This window comes from Bacillus rossius (assembly GCF_032445375.1).
Source record: "Bacillus rossius redtenbacheri isolate Brsri chromosome 4 unlocalized genomic scaffold, Brsri_v3 Brsri_v3_scf4_2, whole genome shotgun sequence".
NCBI classification, from domain to species: domain Eukaryota; kingdom Metazoa; phylum Arthropoda; class Insecta; order Phasmatodea; family Bacillidae; genus Bacillus; species Bacillus rossius.
In genome coordinates this window covers 39,748,530-39,767,524 of record NW_026962011.1, presented here as the reverse complement: position 1 = coordinate 39,767,524, position 18,995 = coordinate 39,748,530, and the positions used below count along the sequence as shown (strand labels likewise).

Below are 18,995 nucleotides of genomic sequence, written 5' to 3'. Positions count from 1 at the left end.
GTAACTGCAGTCCTCGGGAGGTAATTCACGCCGGTTTTTACAGGTTGATCCATGACAGTTTACAGAAGCAGAAGAACATGAGATGCCGTGTTTCCTACTACTGCAGTTGGATGCACCGCAACCATCTTCCTTGCAAGTGCACCTGATTACCTTCAAAAGGCATTCCGGAGCTGTTGACTTGTCTGTCGAAATTGGCAAGAGAAGGTGGCCACATTTTCTCCATCCCCATTCTTCTGGATTCATCTTAATTCCCTTCCATTCTTGTATCTGATAGAAAACCCTTAAGAAATGGAAACGAGCTGAAGCACTAGTTGGAGGTAACTGTTCTGGTTGTACATATTTGTAACTAGTAGCTGCTTTCTCACTAAACACTTTAAAACGCAAAGGGTCGAGTGTGTCACTTCTCGACCCATTGTACAGGCGTACTGGCAGCTGTTCTCCCGATTTTACAATGTCTTCTTTTGATACACTGGGAATACTATCTGAAAATACTTTCGCAAGTTGCCTGAAGACACTGTCATTCTGGATCAGATTCAATATTTTCCCCTTTCCTATACCATAGATGTGTGATGTTGTGTCACATCCCATGAACGCATGGCAGAAAAGAATATTACTACAAATTTCATCACCGAGCTTCAGCTTTAGCTCCTTAATGTGATATGTTTTCTTCTGCCTTTGTTCACTTTTTAAACACAAACAGTTATGTGATTGTGGATCAAAGTAGTAGAGTAAAAGGACAAGTAAATCTGTGTCTCTTCATATAACTGTTGTCAACTGTTCTTTTGCACATTTTAGAGCTTCTTGGACAATGTAAATATCTGCATCACCTGGTGCTTCGACAACAGGACATTCTGCTAGGCGTAAATGTATTGCTAATAACCTTAAAAATTGTCCTTTATTTCGCTCGTTCAAAAGAAACATATCTTTACGGAGTGATAGTTGCATTTCTCCTGTGAATTCAACTACAGGTGATGCATTACCTCTTTTTCTTCTCATATGTGCTGTGTCTTTAGTACTGTGAGTTTTCCCATATCCATCAAATACAGTAGTTGGTAATCCATAATTTTTCAAGATGAAACGTACAGCTGAGCGATCTCGTTGTAAATTGCAGTATGGGGCCAAGGTAACTGATAAAGTAAATATCCTCCGTCAATGACATATTTAATCGCAGTTGCGTTTTCATTCACTCAGTACAAGGGAATGGGAAATCAATCGTATAAATAGTAACTATACCAGGACAATAGTGCATAAATTTTAAGCAAATTTTGATAAAGTTCAATTATATAATGCAACCTTTTGCCCTTAATTTAATTCACGATTTATTTTGAAGTACGGTGCACGGTTTCCGTTTTTTTTCTTTTTATAACTTTTTTCCGGGACATTTCCTGGAAAACAAAAAAAAAACCAATGAAATGTTGATCTGTGTGAAATTCTAATATATTATGAAAAACATTGTTTACTTTATCTTTTTCCTAAACCATTATGCTGTAAAGTGCACAATTTTTCGATTTATTTCATTTTTAATATTTTTTTCGGGACTAATCCCGGAAACGAAGCAGAAGTTATAAGCGGATTTTCTTGAACTTTGGATATGTTATGGAAAAGTTAATTTCCTTTAATTTTTGTCTCTACAGATTTTGTCGTCAGATGCACCGGTTTTGAGTTTTTTTTTCCCGCGTTTTTCCGGGACAAAACCCGGAAAAAAGTTACCAAAAGAAAGTGGATTTCGGTGGATTTTGGATATGTTATTCTACGAATTTTTCTGCGAATTTTGATGTAAAAAAACTTTTCTTGCAATTTGTCCATGTTTTTTTTTCATATATGTACATATTTCCTGGACTAACATGGCGAGGCGGCAGGGCGGCTCTTATCTGGCCAGCAGTGTCGGCGTGAGGAGGAGGATGGGTATAGTGGGGTGGGGCAGTGAGGAGGAGATAAGAGTAGTTTCGAATGTCACCACTCAGCTTCGAGCAAGAACGACATGCTATGTACGCGATCACGCGTTTACTCTCTAGCCAGACGGCGCCCTTAAAAAGCGCTATTTTGCACATTTAAAATCAAAATTTTCCGGTGGTGGACCCCCGGACCCCCCCTATCTTAGTAAGAGGGGAATGAGTTTACATGACATTAAAATCATTATTTGTCCCCCCCCCCCCCACCCGCTTAACTTTATGAACACAGCTACGCCAATGTGTGCAGCACAAACAGGCGCGTAGTGTATTCCTGTTTGTAGCACCAGACTCAATCTGCTGCAGTGCTGGATATAACCCGCACAGCTGCGTGGAGTGTTTGGTTAGTATTGTCACGAGCGCGGATAGGACCGCGGCGTCGGCTGGCGGCCATTGCGTGTCACGAGGAACCGACCCGGGCGTGAGGGAGACCGCGGTAAGGGATCGTCCATTAATCACGTGAGGCTCGAAAAAGGGGGGGGGGGGTCGGGAATAATCACAAAATATCACAAGGGGGAGGGGGGGGGGGTGTAGAGAGATATCACGTGTATTTATTTTTTTTCGCGCGATTTCTGCTTATAAAGCCTTTACTTTATTATTTTTATGCCAGTGAGAATAAACCTGCAACCTTAATGTTTGTCTGGACATTTTTATCACTGTGCTTAAAATTCCAGAATTAAATTAGATTATACCTTTATATTTAAAGATAATATTCTGAAATTTTTAAAAATATTTTGTACCAAAAAAATACATGTGATTTATGAAGGAAGGGGGGGGGGGGGTTTGTAAGTCTAAAACCTCACCACAAATCACTAGGGGGGAGGGGGGGTTAAAAATTTGCTAAAAAAAACCATCACGTGATTAATGGACGACCCCTCAGAACCGCGGCCAGGACTCGAAGCCGCGGTCCCGCCGCGACGCGAGCGCAGCGTGCTACCACTGCGCCGCCTTCTCTCCGCGGGTCGGCGAGTGGCCGGCCTGGTTCCAGAAGGCGGTCAGTCCGGTGCGCAGGAGGTCGTTCACCCCCGGGGGGAGCTCCGCGGCGAACTCGCCCCTCGGAGACCGCGACTGCAGATGTGTGCCGGTCGACACCCGTCTCGACCTGCCCATGGGCGTCGCAACCGGGGATACATGCTATATTTTCTTCATGGCTGAAACCCAGCATCAGGGACGTCGGAACAGGGGGGGGGGGGGGCGGCAGCAGGGGCGAGTCGCCCCCGTGCTGTTATGCATGGGGGGGGGGGGGGGCGAGAGTAGCATTTCGCCCCCCTCCTTTTCCCAGAATAAATGTTTGGTCCTAGTAGTATTTTTCTCAACCAGTAGTTACAAACGTTGCGTTGGTGATCACATTGATTAGAAAATCATATCTATTGACATTAAGTTCCAAGACCGAAGCTGCCAACGATATTTTAATCCATATTTAATACATACTACGTCATCAAATTCATGGAATGGTATATTTAATATTTTGGTTCGGAAACTCATTAAATAGCACAATTTTGCATCTAAAATTCCAAATTTTTCCGGGGGAGAGCCCCCGGACCCCCCGCTCTAGGACTGAGGTAAGTGTGATACATCTCCCCCCCCCCCCCACTCATGAAAACGTTCCGACGTTCCTGCCCAGCATGATTATACGTATGTATCAACTTCGCCCTGAGACGCTTAGAGTCTTCCCTGACCCGAAACCCTCCCAAACAAACAAGCTTTTCTTTAGTTCGGTTATGAGAACTTAATAAAATTGTTCGCAAGCGTCGAGCCGCTGCCACGCTGACATCTGGCACGTCGTCTGTCCAGGAGTAGCCGTGTGACCAACAAACACCCGGTGTTGCACTGGTAGAAGAACTAACTAGGCTCACATTCGGAAGACATCTGGTTCGACTCGCGGCCCATTGAGCCCCGCTTCGGTTTCCTCGTAGTTTCCCTGAATCGGGCTGAGCGAAGGGTAGAATACCACCTTAGTAAACTCGAAAACTGCTGGACGCAGTGGCGCACCCAGGGGGGGGGGGGGTTGGAGGTTTAAACCCCCTCCGAAAATGTGAAGAAAAAATCTAGATTGGAAAAAGTAAAAACATTCCCAGTTCCAGCAAAATAGGTACGATGGTCTATGGGCAGCGCTCAATCTACCAAACTTTGTGAGATGTTTTCACGCGTCAGTGTACAGTATACATTATGGTGTTAGTATTACATTTGTAGTCTGCTACCGTGAATTACTGAAATTATTCTTACAAATTAGTTTGTGTTATATAAAAACTAAGAATTGTTTGTGCGCTACGTTTATCTCATTTTTTGCATAATTTTGGACTGTATTTCTGCAGTTTTAACTAGACATTCATAAAAAAAACTTCAACCCCCCCCCCCCCCAAAAAAAAAATATCCTGGGTGCGCCTCTCCTGGACCTATCCCAGAAATTCTCCCGCTGTTATAAAGAAAGCTAATTTATTCCAGGCTATATTATTTTATTTTATTCTTTAATTAATGTTTCTGTGAGATATAGCAATATCTGTAACTAAAACTGTAAAAAAAGAGGACCAAATGGACATTTTTGCTCACACTGATTACGTTGTTACAGATATTACTTATTAACCATACCATGACGTTGTGCATGCTATTTAAATAAACCTCGTATATAACATGTAGCAAATTAATAATTTTTGGATATTAATCCAGTTTTTATGTAATTATTTTTGCCGTCATATCGACAAGTGTTGGTTAAATAAATTTCAATTGTAAAAACCAAACACGAAAAAAAAAAAAAAAAAACATTATTTGGAATTTGATATTAATTTCGATATCAGTATTTAATGGTGACTCTTAAAAGAAAACTTGATCTGTTAAAACTCTTTGACCACGCTTTCGCAGACGGGCATCCTAGCTTGTAATCAGTAAAATGGCAATACATTTACATTTCCAGTCGGTGCTCAAGGAAGTAACTATAGACTAGTTCCCATCGGGTCGTTACCACAACGCCGAAATACCACAACGCCAAAATACCACAACGACGAAATACCACAACGCCGAACGTACAATAACGCCGAAATACAGTAACGCCAAAAAATGTTGCTGCGGGGAGGGGGGGGGGGACACAGGAGCAAAATGAAAAACAACATAATGAATTTGTGTGCTAACCTTACCTAACCTAACCTTTGTGGCAGTCCTGCAATGACATTTTTCGGCGTTAATGTATTTCGGCGTTGTGGTATTTCGGCGTTGTGGTGCGTCCCGGTTTCCATCCAGGGTAGGAACTCATCTTGGCGCCCTCCCCCCCCCCTTTTTTTTTATCCAAACCAACCAAACTGAAACCTTTCCCGATAACACCTCATATCGCCACCACGTATTAATCCCACTATTCCAAATATTTTTTTTATTCAACTTTGATGGAAAATAAATATATTAATTTTCCATCATTTCATTTCTAAAACATCGCAAGTTGGATAGTGCGCGAAAAAATATTTGACGATATACATTTCTGTATCTTTCAGTACATATAATTAACTTCATCTGCACTCCACTACGATAGTCAAGTAAACATCTATAGTATAAATTACTCCGCCAGTTTAGCGCTTCCCGTCTCTGATTACGTCCCTGTGGGTACTTGCTGCATGACGAGACTGTACTCTCGGTACTACAGGCTGCTTACCTTCCCTCGCCATAGAAAGCTAACCTCCGAGGCATCTCCTAACTTGCCTGCCGCAAGGGACACTACTTTCACTTCAAGCAGACTCGCTCGCGCCGCGAGTAGTGTGATTTCCCGCTCTCGCTGCAGTTTCCTTTTTTTTCTTTCTTTTTTTTCTTTGTTAGGCCATTTATCTGACCGCCCGTGCTTCTGCCGTTACGTGGGTTGGGGGGGGGGGGGGGGTGACGCACGTGCTGGTCTTCTCCTGCTCTTCATTCGGTACGGCCTCTGTCCCCGAAGCAACTGTTGACACCCGGACCGATGCGTCGTCGGAGGCGTGAGACAGCGACCTACTTCACGAGTCATCCTGGTGACCGTCGACTCCAGTCGCCAGCACCACTCGAATCTTTCACGGCTTTTTCAATTAAACCAAAGATTAAACATTTAATATTATTCACACGATTTGATCCAAAACAAAAGTTATAGGGTTCACCAAAAAAAAAAACGAGCCATACTGGCACACGCTTCATTCTTTCTAAGAAATTATTGAAGTACGACTTAATAAATACGTAATTTCATATTGTGTATTAACATTTCCAAATGGATAATCAAATTCTCTATGGGTATTTCCTTTGGAGTGATGTTATTTATGTAATATAAATGTCCTGGAAAGTACTGGAGTATTTGTACAATCATTGTGGAGATGAACATTTGTGTCCCACGTAATGTCGTAGCGTACCTTATTCCAATGTAATTAATTGTTGAATTAAAAATATTATTTCTTCGTTATGAAGACAATGATTTTTAATTTGTACGTAAATTTAAACGCAGAATATAAATTATAAGGCGTAGCTAAAACGTGGTTAATTTTTTTTGTTTTGTTTTGTGTTCTTGAGAGAAACTTTTTCATCTAAATCAACCATAGATCACATGTTGAACTTTTTACTATAGAATTTTAGCCCAGAATTTAAAATATAGCATAATTATTAACTAGGTACTAGTTAACTCCTTTCATTTTAGTTTACGTTTATATCACCACAACAATTACCTGTGTACATGTTTCGCGTGATATATTTAATGCAACTTCTTAGTTTGTGTAAGAGAGTAGAGGCCTGGCTACAAGTCTGTCGGTAAGTGCAAGTAATGAAAGTTTATCATCGAGTTTTACTTCCAAAGTTGTTGCTTCAAAACATGTTTCCTCATTTAAGACTGATGTCATGAGCTTGTCTTAGAATATGCACGCGCAACCATTTGCAATTTTTTTCTATTCAATACAAAACGAGTTTAAAACCTGTAACATTAATTAGTTTTACCTCATCCTCTGAACACCAATATTATGTGAATCACACATTATGGCAGTGTTTCTTTCATGGTTCCTAAGGCTTCGCTGTCCTAGCATTTTATTTTTAAAGATCTTATACGAGTATTTGGGTGAAAGATTTACAAACCCTTATGAGAGAAGATTTTATGGTGTTATAAAACGCATACTTTGTTATTAAAAATTGTGGATTTCGACTTCATCATAAAAAATTTAAATACTTGTAATAATATGTACACATAAAGACTTGTGTTAGATCAACTTTTTGAATACTCCTGGCATGTAAATATAATGAAATAAATAATTTGAAACTTAAAATACTATGCTCCTTTCCTTCAAGACACAATCAAAGCAAAGATTATATTAATTTAGCACAAGTATGCAGCTAGGCTACATTGTTTTAAATTTAGATGAAACCTAGCAAAGAGAATTTTATCAAAAGGTAAGGGAAGTCAAAATATAATTTAAAAAAAAAAGCACATTTTCATCAGTCTCTATTTATAAGTTTACAGAGCATATTCGCAGCAAAATCAAACTCCAATAATTCTGAGAAATTTCTGTCAATTTATTTTATACATAGGATGTTGATAATTTGCAGCACAAAATTTTCCTTTGTTTTATTTTTCCCAAGCCTGATCACTCAAATATAACAATAAATAAATTATTGATACAAATATACAGATTTTTTCCAGTGGAACCCACCCAGAATTTAACTTTTGTCTCTTTTTATGCCTATTCACGACGTATTATCACACTAGCAGAACTGAAGCAGTTTTTAGTTTAGGAAAAGACAACTTGTTTATTGGTGATGACTTTAATGCGCCTCATACCATCTGAGGTGATCCTGTCCATGACACTGAGAATAGACACTTAGCCGATTTCATATCAAATTTTTTGAACGCCGGCTGCACGCACGAAAAAGTATGTCACGTTCCGTCTGAGCCGAGCGTGCAAGAACCGGCCAACCACCGTGCGAGAAAATCTTCTATAATATTAAAGAGGTTAAGGCGGGCTTTTTAACTAATTGTTCGTGATTATGTTTAAACAAATTATTTAAATTAAATTTGCAAAAACTGTAAATAATATTTGAAAATTAAAAAGTATGCAATTTGTAATCAATGTTTTCTTATGTTGTTATGACGTAAAATTATCGTCCGTAAACCGACTTTTTTTTCCTTTGTTTTAGTGAACACAATAAATGTCACAATCGAGGGATATTAATTAAGTAAGGTCTGTTTAATCTTTAAAAAAATAACTCCTAAAAAGGGTTTTATTGTCAATTTGCGTTTACTACGTATCTGTTTTCCCCCACGTAATTGCCATTCTGTTCTAAGCACTTTTCGTAACGCTGCGCCGGTTAATTTAACCCCTCTGCACAGAAGTTCGCCGCCTGGGAATCAAACCGCCAGGACGCGCGGCTACTCGCAGTGCAGACAAGTAGAGCGGGAAGCCTGCACATAGGCGTATTGCGAAGGGGCATGAGAATACCGTTTTGCACACAAAAATCGGATGCCACCGGCTTGTTCGTCGCGGGGCCCGGGATGCTACGATAGATGCCCCTGTGTGCGGCTTCCCGCCTCACTCGTCTGCACTGCGGGTAGCCGCGCTTCCTGGCGCGAGACTCGCCTGCTCGCTTCGGCGATCAAATCAAATACAACCTATGACTCGGCGATAGGCCTACTTACATAGTATCACGTAACATATTTTTACCTCACATAATATAACGAGGTGAATAAGTTGAATGTAGCCAAAATACAAATCGCAGTTGAACAAAAAACTCTTAAATCTTTACCAATTTTCTATTGGATTTCATTCATTCTGCTAGTGGAATTATTCCGACAGCGTCAAGGATAGGGCCCCTGCATATCACCAATTTAGAAGAATTTAGAGTTACTTATTTTATGGCTAAATGGATTTCCCCAAGGCCAAAAACCAAGAAGTGAAGTAGCACCAGTGTTGCCAAACGTACCCGAATTTGAGTACGCATTCCCAAATTACCAAGGAACAAATTACCTACTGAGTCTGTACCCAGTATCCGAAAAGTTCTGTTTGAGTATGCAAAAGTACCCGAATCTATGAAAAAGTAAAAAAATTAATAGTCAAATAATATTAACCTGAAATGGAAAACCAATTAGGGAGGAAAATAAGTCTTTGACCTGACCGTAATTTAGAGAAGTGACGTTTTAACATCCCTGTGTTCTTGAAAACAGCCTCGGTTATGTTATATTCCTAAGGATCAAGATGCAGCTAGCATCAAGTAAGCAGTAGGGCGGCGACGATAGGATTAGTTATCTCACACAAAAAATAGTCTCGGCTAGATTATTCAAGCATAACACATATTTACGGCACTATATTTATATTGCAGGTAATATGTACGTACAGTAATTTTACACCAACCTTTAATCTGAAAATACAATTTTTCACATATGGCTGGAACAGTAGTATTTAAAGTGTGCATTATTATAATTCAGCCTCCCTTTTTTTATTTAAAAAACGACCCTTTTTAAAAGCTTACGCTCGGTCCTTTGCAGTAGAGCCAATATGGCATTTAAACTATCAAATGTTATGTTTCCATGCAATTATGTGATTTAGTGATGGGTAGAACGATTCTTTTTACCGAATCGATTCTTTTGAATCAGTTTCATGTAATTATTCGTTCTACGGGATGTGACTCTTATCATGTATCGTAACTCGATTACCCTTTGGAATATTAGTTACGTCTTTTGCGCCTGGCTGGTTATCGAAATCTGCTCAGCTCGGTTAGCTGGAATTTTAGATTTCTAGCTGATGAAAATTTTAGTATTATAATTTTGTCTAAAATAAAAAGTAATTTTAAATTCTTTTTTTTCACGTTATTTTTTTAAAATGTTATTTAAAAAAACGTGGTTTTAGTTCCGCTCTGAAAAGCCAGTACAAGTATTGTGAAGTAATTAACTAAAAGTGGTTAAATTTTTTTTTGCTACTTTCTCTGTTATTTTTAGTTCGCATGGTTTTGTTAGTTTTTTTTATTTCCAAAGTTTGTGTACATGAAAAATGTATTTTAAACTACAAATAAACCGTTGACACTGTCAAGTGAAGATACTTTTCATGTTACCCTATTTTATTTTATCAAGTTTAATTACGATTCACTCATCCTTCTGGACATACCCGAATACTCACGTTGGCAAGCCTTCTTTCAACAGACCAGAGAGCCAAACATCCGATCGTGCATCTTCGGATTTTTTTTTGTTCATTGTAAATAAATATAGAACTCATAACTAATGGTCAATTAGGTTAGGTTAACTACATTATAAATACTTAAAAACATTGTGGACGGTTGATTTGGTTAGTATAGCTACATTAAAAATACTGTGAAATCATGTAAACGGTTTCCTAGCGCTGGATAGCTACATATTAAAAAGTTATTTGCTAAGCAACCATAAAATGATTTTACAGTAATTTTTATGTAGCTATACTTACCTAATTTAACCAACCATCCACAATGTTTTAAAGTATTTATAATTACGTCTTGCTAATTTTAAGAATGACATCTTATAAGTTAAACCCGCACATTTGGATAATAAATGCCCGCGAATTTTTTTCCCTCCGAATAAATACACCTGTTGCAGTACGGGGGAAAAAAAAGCGAGCATGAACTTGGTGAACATAGGGTTTGGCTCTCTCGTCTGTGAAAAGAAGGCTTGCCAACGTGAGTATTCGGGTATGTCCAGAAGAATAAGTGAATCGTAGGCTTCTCGTACCCACACTGTGTGTGCTATGGCTGGCAACACTGAGTAGCACTCATAGAGTAAAGGATAAAGGGTAGCACTTAATACAATAGTAAGATGCGACAGGTTACGGTGTGCTGTTGTCCATTGGTAGTAGCGTTTGTGTGAATGTTTATACGTAACTAACCAACGCCTTCGAGTGTCAGCGGTACAGTACTATAGATTCGTCCATTTGTTCTAGTTTTGTTATGGTTGTCAATTCTTATGTAATTCCTCGCGTCAGTTCCTAACGTGCTTTAAGATTAAAAATACACTTTGCAGTTGGACTTTCGTCCGGTGATACGGAGACTGACCTCTACTTCACTCTTCCATTTCTTTTAGCTTTCACCATAGGTCCTGCGCACCTCTCACTTCCAATACCTTTCCCTGCAGCCCTGTCCACACTAGGAATTAGTGGTTCTCTTTTCATGTTCACCTCCATTCCTGCGTATCTTTCACGAATGAAATCATCTCTCTCTGAGCTCACCTGATTGTAAGATATCTCCCAGCTTCTCCTAAACATCCAACCCCCTTGTGCACCTTGAACAGTCTTCATCAGCCTTTTTACCAGCCCCTTTCCCTCGTCCCATCACCATGAATATCACTGATGGTCCATGTGTTTCCCCCTCCTCCCCGTGTCTTTTTTTCAACATACTCGCTGTCCTGTGCTGTACTTTGTCCAGCTCTTGTATTTCCGTCACAGATGCGAGTCCGTAACAGCTGCAGCATACCCCCATCATCTTCCTCTCCAACGTGGAGTACACCTTTTTCCTTTTTCTTCCTTCCTGTTACCAGCCCTAGAACCCTCCCCTTCTCTACCACCCACTGTATCTATTTCCTACATTCCAGGTAATAACATCATCATTCATTTCTCCTACTTTTATTTCACACATAATAAGCTTTCACATTTGCTGAATTTTGATATCAAGACTTGACCCGCAATACTTGATGGCTAATCATAATTTATTTATTGTAGAAGTTCTTTAAATACTGCAATGTCTTGTGCTGATAGTATTGTAATCTCATTTAGAGTATAATTATTTTGCACCGTGTGATTGTCTTCAGTTGAACATAGTTCATATTTTTATATTCATTTGTAGAGCTGTAGTGGAGAAGATACACTGAGATGTGTTTCATTTCAGGGCGTAGGCCTACGAAGACAATGGGCCTGAGCAACAGGAACCTGCTGCTTATCTCCAGTTCGATGGTGCATGGCTACGGCTACCTCGATCACGCAGCGGACGAGCTGAAGGCAATCCTCCACAGGTAATGGTGGCAGCAATGTCTTTGCAGCCTGTTGTGGAATCACGTTCCAGCACCATCCCCCGATCCGTTTCCAAACCAACGAGGTAGTTTTGGGTTCTGCTGTCCTGAATAACCTCGTAAAGTATGTTCTTATAAATTTTGATTCAGTTGTGCATTCAGCGGCTCTTTTGAAAGACGGCGAATTAAACTGTTAAAATAAATTTATTTCGCCATCACCATGGAGTGGTCGGGAGATTGGCTTTCAGATGTTGAACGATTAATGTTTAAGGGGCACGGATCCAGCACTCTCTCTCTCTCTCTGTCTGGGCGTGACATTGTCCGTGTGGGAGCGTGACTTGTATCCCTCTTAGCGCAGGTACCGCCTGCAGCTGGCCTGTTCTGTGTCGGGCTGCTATGGATGTTAGTGAAGTGGGCTCTTATTAGTAGGTAATCCCACACACCGGTGTACAGTAACTCATGCACACGTAGACAAACACAAAAAAAAAAAAAACAAGAGTTGCTGTGTTGAGATTTAATACGTGCCACATGCCTTTTATAAAAATAATTAAGAAAATGTTAGAACGATTAAAAGCCTAACAGCACGGCTGGTTTACATGATGTCTAGATGTCCATAGACCAGGGTGTAAAAAAATATATATTTTTTTTTGTTTAAGTCAGGTTTTTTTTTTACTTTAAACAAGGTTTTTTTTTTATTATATTAGTTATTTTGGTTCTCAGCATGTTCAAATGAAAGCCATACCACATCCCACTTTCTGCCACTTCGAAAAGTTGTAACATCAAATAACTTAAGTCCAGCAAATCTGCACATCTGACTGGGACTTAACCACAGATAGGATATTATCCCCACAGAATAAGGATATACAGTACAGTACAGTACAGTCAGGGATTTTCCACGAAATTGGAATTTTTTTAAATTAATTATTTATTAATTTTATTTATGCATTTCCTCCTTTTTTATACATTTTATTATAATTTACTAATTAATTTAATTTTAGAGTTGTATTTAGCTGGGTGTTAATAAACAACTTATTCCAATAATTTAAACAATATCTTGATTAATAAATGTGTTCAAATTTTTTTTCTTTAAAAATCCCTAGGTATATCCACCATTGACTAAGCCTAGTAGTGGAAAATTGCACCACTGCTCACAGAAATGCAAGTTATTAATACCTATATTCATTAATAATAAATAATTTAAGCTGAAAAATTATGTATTTTTAAAACTAGCTCTATTCATTGTCTACTAAATTGTTTGGCTTTGAAAAAAAAAGTTGAAATGCATAAGTTATGCATCTTCTGCCACCATTATCCTCATTGGAAATCATTCTAGTTTTTTTATATTATTTTTTTTACAATAATTTATACTTTTAATTATATATCCTAATGAATATATAATCATGTGTAAGTAATATTTTTCAAACTTCCTAAAATTTTAATTTTTTTAAATTAAATATAATTGTTTATTGATGGGATATTATTTTAATTGCTGTAAATATTTTTTTGTTGTAATTATCATAGTTCTAATTTTTTTTTAAATTTTGATGCATTTTTTTGCAGTTTCTTTTGATTCATTGATCTGTCTAATTCAATGGTTTTTTCTATGGTGCAATTTGAGTTTGAAAATGTTCTTTGGCTGACAAAACTTTAGGCTGGGTTTCATTTGCCATGATTTTTTCTCTCTCATCATTACTGTTAGTTAATGGTTGGTTATTTATGTAAATTTAACAGATATTCACCTACTATAATATAATGGGTGTAAGAAAAGTTGCATAATCGTTTGTAATTATCAAATCTTGCGTAATTTTGTACGCCCATTACATTTAGTAAATACCAGTTGACAATATTTGTGACAACAAATGCAATAGATGTAAAGTGTTAAAAATATACAGATACATAAATATACAGAAAAATATACAGAAAGGGTAATGATGGTAATGACTTTTAGTAGTACTAAAAAAAATAAGTATTTTCGGGGGAGGGGAGAGTATTTAATGGCTTATCATCCCCCTCTCTTCGACTGAACCATGCTTGTTAAGAAACAGAGTGATGCCCCCCTTCTTGTGCAGTCTCTCTGACACCTGCTGTTCAGAGTAGCTCTACTGCACCACAGCAGAGACGGCTCTTCAACCACGTGTACAGAGTGTAATGGGAGTCTTTTGTTTCAGTGCGGTCGCCAAGAGAGTCCTGTTTGTGCCGTATGCTCTCAGGGATCACGAAGGCTATGCAGAGAAAGTCAGAGCGCCGCTGAAGCAGTTGGGTGAGTTGTGCAATGTTAGCCTGGTCCATAACTTATTAAAAATAATTCAGACTTTCTTTATTTACCATAGTTATCTATTTGTACCGCCACTGTCAGCAGCATGAAAGCTCAGGAACACTTGTGATGATATTAACTTTTAACGCATTCTCTATCTTGTAGTGACGCAGTTCCTAGATGCTAGTTCCTGGTTGTATAAAACCATTGTATTTTTTTGCTTAATGTAACATAGTATGTAATACAATAGATACTGTAGTTTCATTTCTTGTGAAAATCTTAATTCCTGTCATGATGTCGAGAAATATTTTATTGTTGATAAACTTTCAGTGTAGGGGTAGCATGGTCAGTTTTGCAAGTCCTAGTGTGGAAGTTTGCATTTTCAGTTTCTTGATGTTTAGGCTCTGCATTGCGTAATTACAGGTGTGAAGATTCGCCAGGTGACTTTACTTCATCTCCCAGTCATTGCATTGTTGGCCTAGAGACGTAATTTGCACCAGCAAGTGCATCCATTTATCTTGCTCATTAGAAATGAGGATAAATTTAGCTTTTTAATTTAAAAGTTAACTAAATAAAGCTTGTGCTCTGATTTTGTCAGGTTTTGAAGTGGAAAGCATCCACAATGCCAGTGACCCGGTTGCTGCAGTAAAAGATGCCGAGGCAATTTTTATTGGCGGTGGCAACACATTCCGCCTGCTAAAAACTCTGTATGACATGGAACTGATAGAACCCATCCATTGCAGAGCTTTGCAGGTAGATCTCAGTGTCATATATCTTGATTAATGATGTGCCAGGAGATAACAGTATCATTTTCTATAAATTTGTGTTTATCATGAGTGATAGCAGCCAGCTAGATTGCCATAAATAATATGCTATGATTAGTGGCTTATATTTTATCACCTTTTATTTGAAGTATAAACTGTTTTCAACGTTGTCATGTTAAAATTTAATGTACAAAATTAATTTTTTTATTGCATTAATTAATTATGTTTTATTTTTATTCTATAATCATTTCACCGTTCCAGAACTTGGGGCTTATGTCCTACTGCTGAATGATGTTGGGATAAGTCAGCACTTGGTCTCATAACTAATACAGCAAAATCCCTTATTTACACATTCCAGGGGAACAAAGAAAAGAGTTTACATTTGAGGGAAAACTTTAAAACTATCTTCATGTATGTATTCTTTCTTCAACAAATAATTTATCTTTACATTAAAGAAAATTTTAATGTATACTAGCCTATTAATATACCATCAATACTCATGCCATGCTCAAAATACATCACATAAAAAAAAGTTTTAATTTATTACGTATTGAAGAAATTAATTCTTATTTATATAAGATTGAATAAAAATGTACAAAAAAATTAAGGTGTTTAAAAAGTTTACAAAATAGAATTTACAAATCAAATATTCTAATTTTGGAGGATTCAATCTCAATTTTTTTGACTCCATATATCTAGTACATAAAATTACAAAAAAAAAAAAAAAAAAAAAATATTTAATTTTGTATCAACTTAAAATGAACTGACAGCAAATACTGTGACCCAAATGTGAGACGGAACTAACGTAAGCGAAACAATAACTATGCCGTAGTACACACTAACCACAAAAGAGTGCAGGCTATCAAATGTAGACTCTGCTCGAGACAGAGTGAACGCACTGAATGCAATTGGCAAGCTATCAATATTGATACTAGACTACGTGCTTACACTCTATACATGCATCACCCTAACCAAACATGATGCCAACCAGCGCTGGCTACATTTTCATACGCGCAACACAGCGGCGATGGAACAGATAATTGAAAATGCGTCTGAAAGAGAATTTACTCATCGGACAACTTTGTTTTTCTGTTAATTAAATAAGTAAAATGTATTTTCCTAACAAATAATGGATTTCAGCATTAAAAAAATACTGGAAACAAAGTTTTTGGATAATTTCAACACGAGAAGTAATAAGATACATCGTACATCTTATGGAGAAAATAGCAGAACAAAAATTTAATAATATTTGATGGGAGATCATATTGTGCAAGAGAGAACCTCTTAAACCAGTTTTACGTAAATAAAAACTGGTTTTTACGTATTATACGAAACATTAATAGTGGGAAGAAAGTAATTCAGCTATGTAATTTTAGGGAAAGTATTGCATTACATTTAATTACATGAAGAAAATGTAAATTGCGGGGAAATGCGAATACCAAGAAGGCAAGTGTGAGGTATCAATGTATCTGCAACCAGAAAGCAAATGCTGTTCAACAAGCAAGATGTACCATGACTTTCAGCCATTGTGAATAACTTACCTTGAAATTATGTATTTTGATATAAAATGTGATCTTTTACATTTTTGTTTTCACAGACGATTAACTGTCTGTAAATATAGTTGTAGGATAACTACCTTCCAATGACCATCTCATACTTGCCAACTTGTACGATTTGCCCATAAAATGTACGGAAAATCGTGTTATTGTACGATTGTACGGCCATATCTGTTATTTTACTGGTTATGGGACATTTTACACTATTTAAATAAATTTGGAAGTTTTTGGTATCGTATCACCGACGGGATGTCATGGTCAAACAAAAAAAAGTATCCGTTTCTCCATTGGCTGCTACAAGCCGATCATCGCTCAGGTTCATTGGTTTGTTTACCTTTCGGGCTCTGGCTGTTGGGTATCTGTAGGCTGTTTGTTTGCAGACTTTGAATTAGTGTGCAAAATGGCAGTGTTTTTGTTTGGATAAAAATTTTAAAGTTATATAATCCATTGTTTTATTTAGCTCTCATAAAATCTACTGCTTAGTGCTACATGAATAATTATTTAGAGATGCGTGTGTTGTAATTACATTTGTGGCATCAGTACGAACATATTAATGTTTGCTATATGAGTGGGAAAACCAAGCAGTACTTTCAGGCATTCAGAGCCGTGTATGTGCAAGAGTTTCTGTATATTATAAAGGTAGTATGTATGCTTTCTGTATGGTTTGTATAGTAATATAAACATTGTCTACGACGAAAAAAAATTATTAAAAATCATGGCAAAACCACGAAAACACTACAGTAATACGCAAAATGGTGACGAAAACAAGCAGATTCAGAATTTTTTGTAAAACTGAAAGCGTGGATAGTGCCGTCATTATAAGTGAGTGTTCGCGAATTTTATTGTCAAACATAACCTGCTAAGAAAGTAACTGCAGCATCACTCAAGCATTTCCCTTAAGGAAAAAATAGATAGTACAAAAGTGTTGTAAATAAGTTTATATATTTTAGTACACACCTAGATATGAACAGATGAATTGAGTGCAAGTGATGATGGGTGCAATATTGTGTAAAGTACTATTAGAAGATGTGTGTGAACTATGAAATTTAAAAACCAGATTTTTCAGGTCATTTATTATTTTTTCTGAAAATATTTTGACTTTGATAGATAGTATAGAATGTACAAAAATTAGTAATATTCCAGGTTTAATCGTAGAACAAACAAATTGCCATGTTTGATTTACGGTAAAATTAACCATTTAAATTTTTATACTGGATTGGGAATTTCAAAATTTGGCAAGTATGCCATCTGTTTAAGCTGGTAATGTTAGGTTGTATTGGGAGAGTAGTTTCACGTATGGTCTTTCATTGCTGTTTTTGAAAGTTGTTAGATGAAGATCAGATTTTTTTTTATTATGCCATCTGAGAGCAAACAGGAAACACAGGGCAACTGCTTACAACAGCTCCCTCTGATTTGAAACGCCACAGTGGTGTAGAGGTCATATTCCACTCTACTTCACGCTAGGGCTTAAACAGTTTTGAATATTGGCTGGAACAAACCCAGTTTGCCCCTCCCTGACTTAATGGAAGTGATACAAGTATATTCAGGCCTCACCAATTATGATCTCCATTAGATCTGCACTATGAATCATTCTCAGATACTATGTATTTAGTCTGGAAGTTTTCCAAAGGAATTTTACTTAACTTAAGATAAATTCATTAAAATTGTATATAATTTTTTTTTGTTAGCAAATGTAAAGTGGTGGGTGTGCAATTTTTTGGCTGTTTTACTTAATATTTACTTGATGAAGAAAATGATTCACCATTAAGATTTTACATGTGAGCAACATGTTTGTTTCAGGATGGTGTGCCTTACATTGGCAGCAGTGCCGGGACCAATGTTGCCACTGTCAATATTTGCACTACCAATGATATGCCCATCATCTATCCTCCATCTTTTGCTGCCCTCAACTTGGTACCCTTCAACATCAACCCACACTATGTGGATCCTGACGTCAAGTCGACTCACAAAGGGGTGAGTTGTTCTTTTCTTATCGCACAAAGTATGTTCAGTCAAGATAACAAAGAACAGCCACACACATGATAACCCCTGTGGCTGCAGTCATGTACTCCCTTATCTCCACAAACTGCAATAAAATTATGGCTGTAGAGTTCTGTTTATTTCCTCTCACGTTGTTCTGTTCATTGTTGATGGTTTCATGCATTTTCAGAAAGCATTTGTGTGAGTCTAGCATTAAACCTGTCTGTACTATTCTCAATTATCTCTTGTTCTATTAAAATATATTAGTAATTGATGTCCATCTATAACTAATAAGCAAGAAGTTTCACTTCTGTAGCACGTGGACTCCACTCACTATTTTTTTTTAAACTTTGAATGGTTCGGAAATTTTTTTTTTCTTCATCACTACTGATAAGGTTTAAGTTATCCAAACTGGGCAGTATTTGTACAATAATACATTAGGTTTGCATTCTATAAAAGCCATATATGTGTGTGCTGTTTGCACTGCAATTCATTGTTATTGTCATATGAGTATGAAACAAGATTATCTACATGTGCGCTGTCATACAGAAG

At 37.4% G+C, this 18,995-nt stretch overlaps 1 protein-coding gene across 2 annotated transcripts in view; it reads left to right on the top strand.

The window, feature by feature from the left end:
• The first annotated feature begins 10,609 nt into the window (after positions 1 to 10,609).
• The window catches only part of LOC134542253 (alpha-aspartyl dipeptidase), a 10,872-nt gene continuing 2,486 nt past the window's right edge, over positions 10,610 to 18,995 (top strand). Inside the window, exons 1-5 of one of the 2 annotated variants that reach the window (XM_063386361.1) lie at positions 10,610 to 10,795; positions 11,769 to 11,892; positions 14,058 to 14,149; positions 14,742 to 14,896; positions 18,264 to 18,437. In XM_063386361.1, the coding sequence (XP_063242431.1) occupies positions 11,789 to 11,892; positions 14,058 to 14,149; positions 14,742 to 14,896; positions 18,264 to 18,437 (525 nt within the window). In that variant the 5' untranslated portion in view covers positions 10,610 to 10,795; positions 11,769 to 11,788. Of the gene's footprint in view, positions 11,476 to 11,768; positions 11,893 to 14,057; positions 14,150 to 14,741; positions 14,897 to 18,263; positions 18,438 to 18,995 lie in introns of both variants that reach the window. The other variant, XM_063386362.1, reaches the window with a different exon arrangement.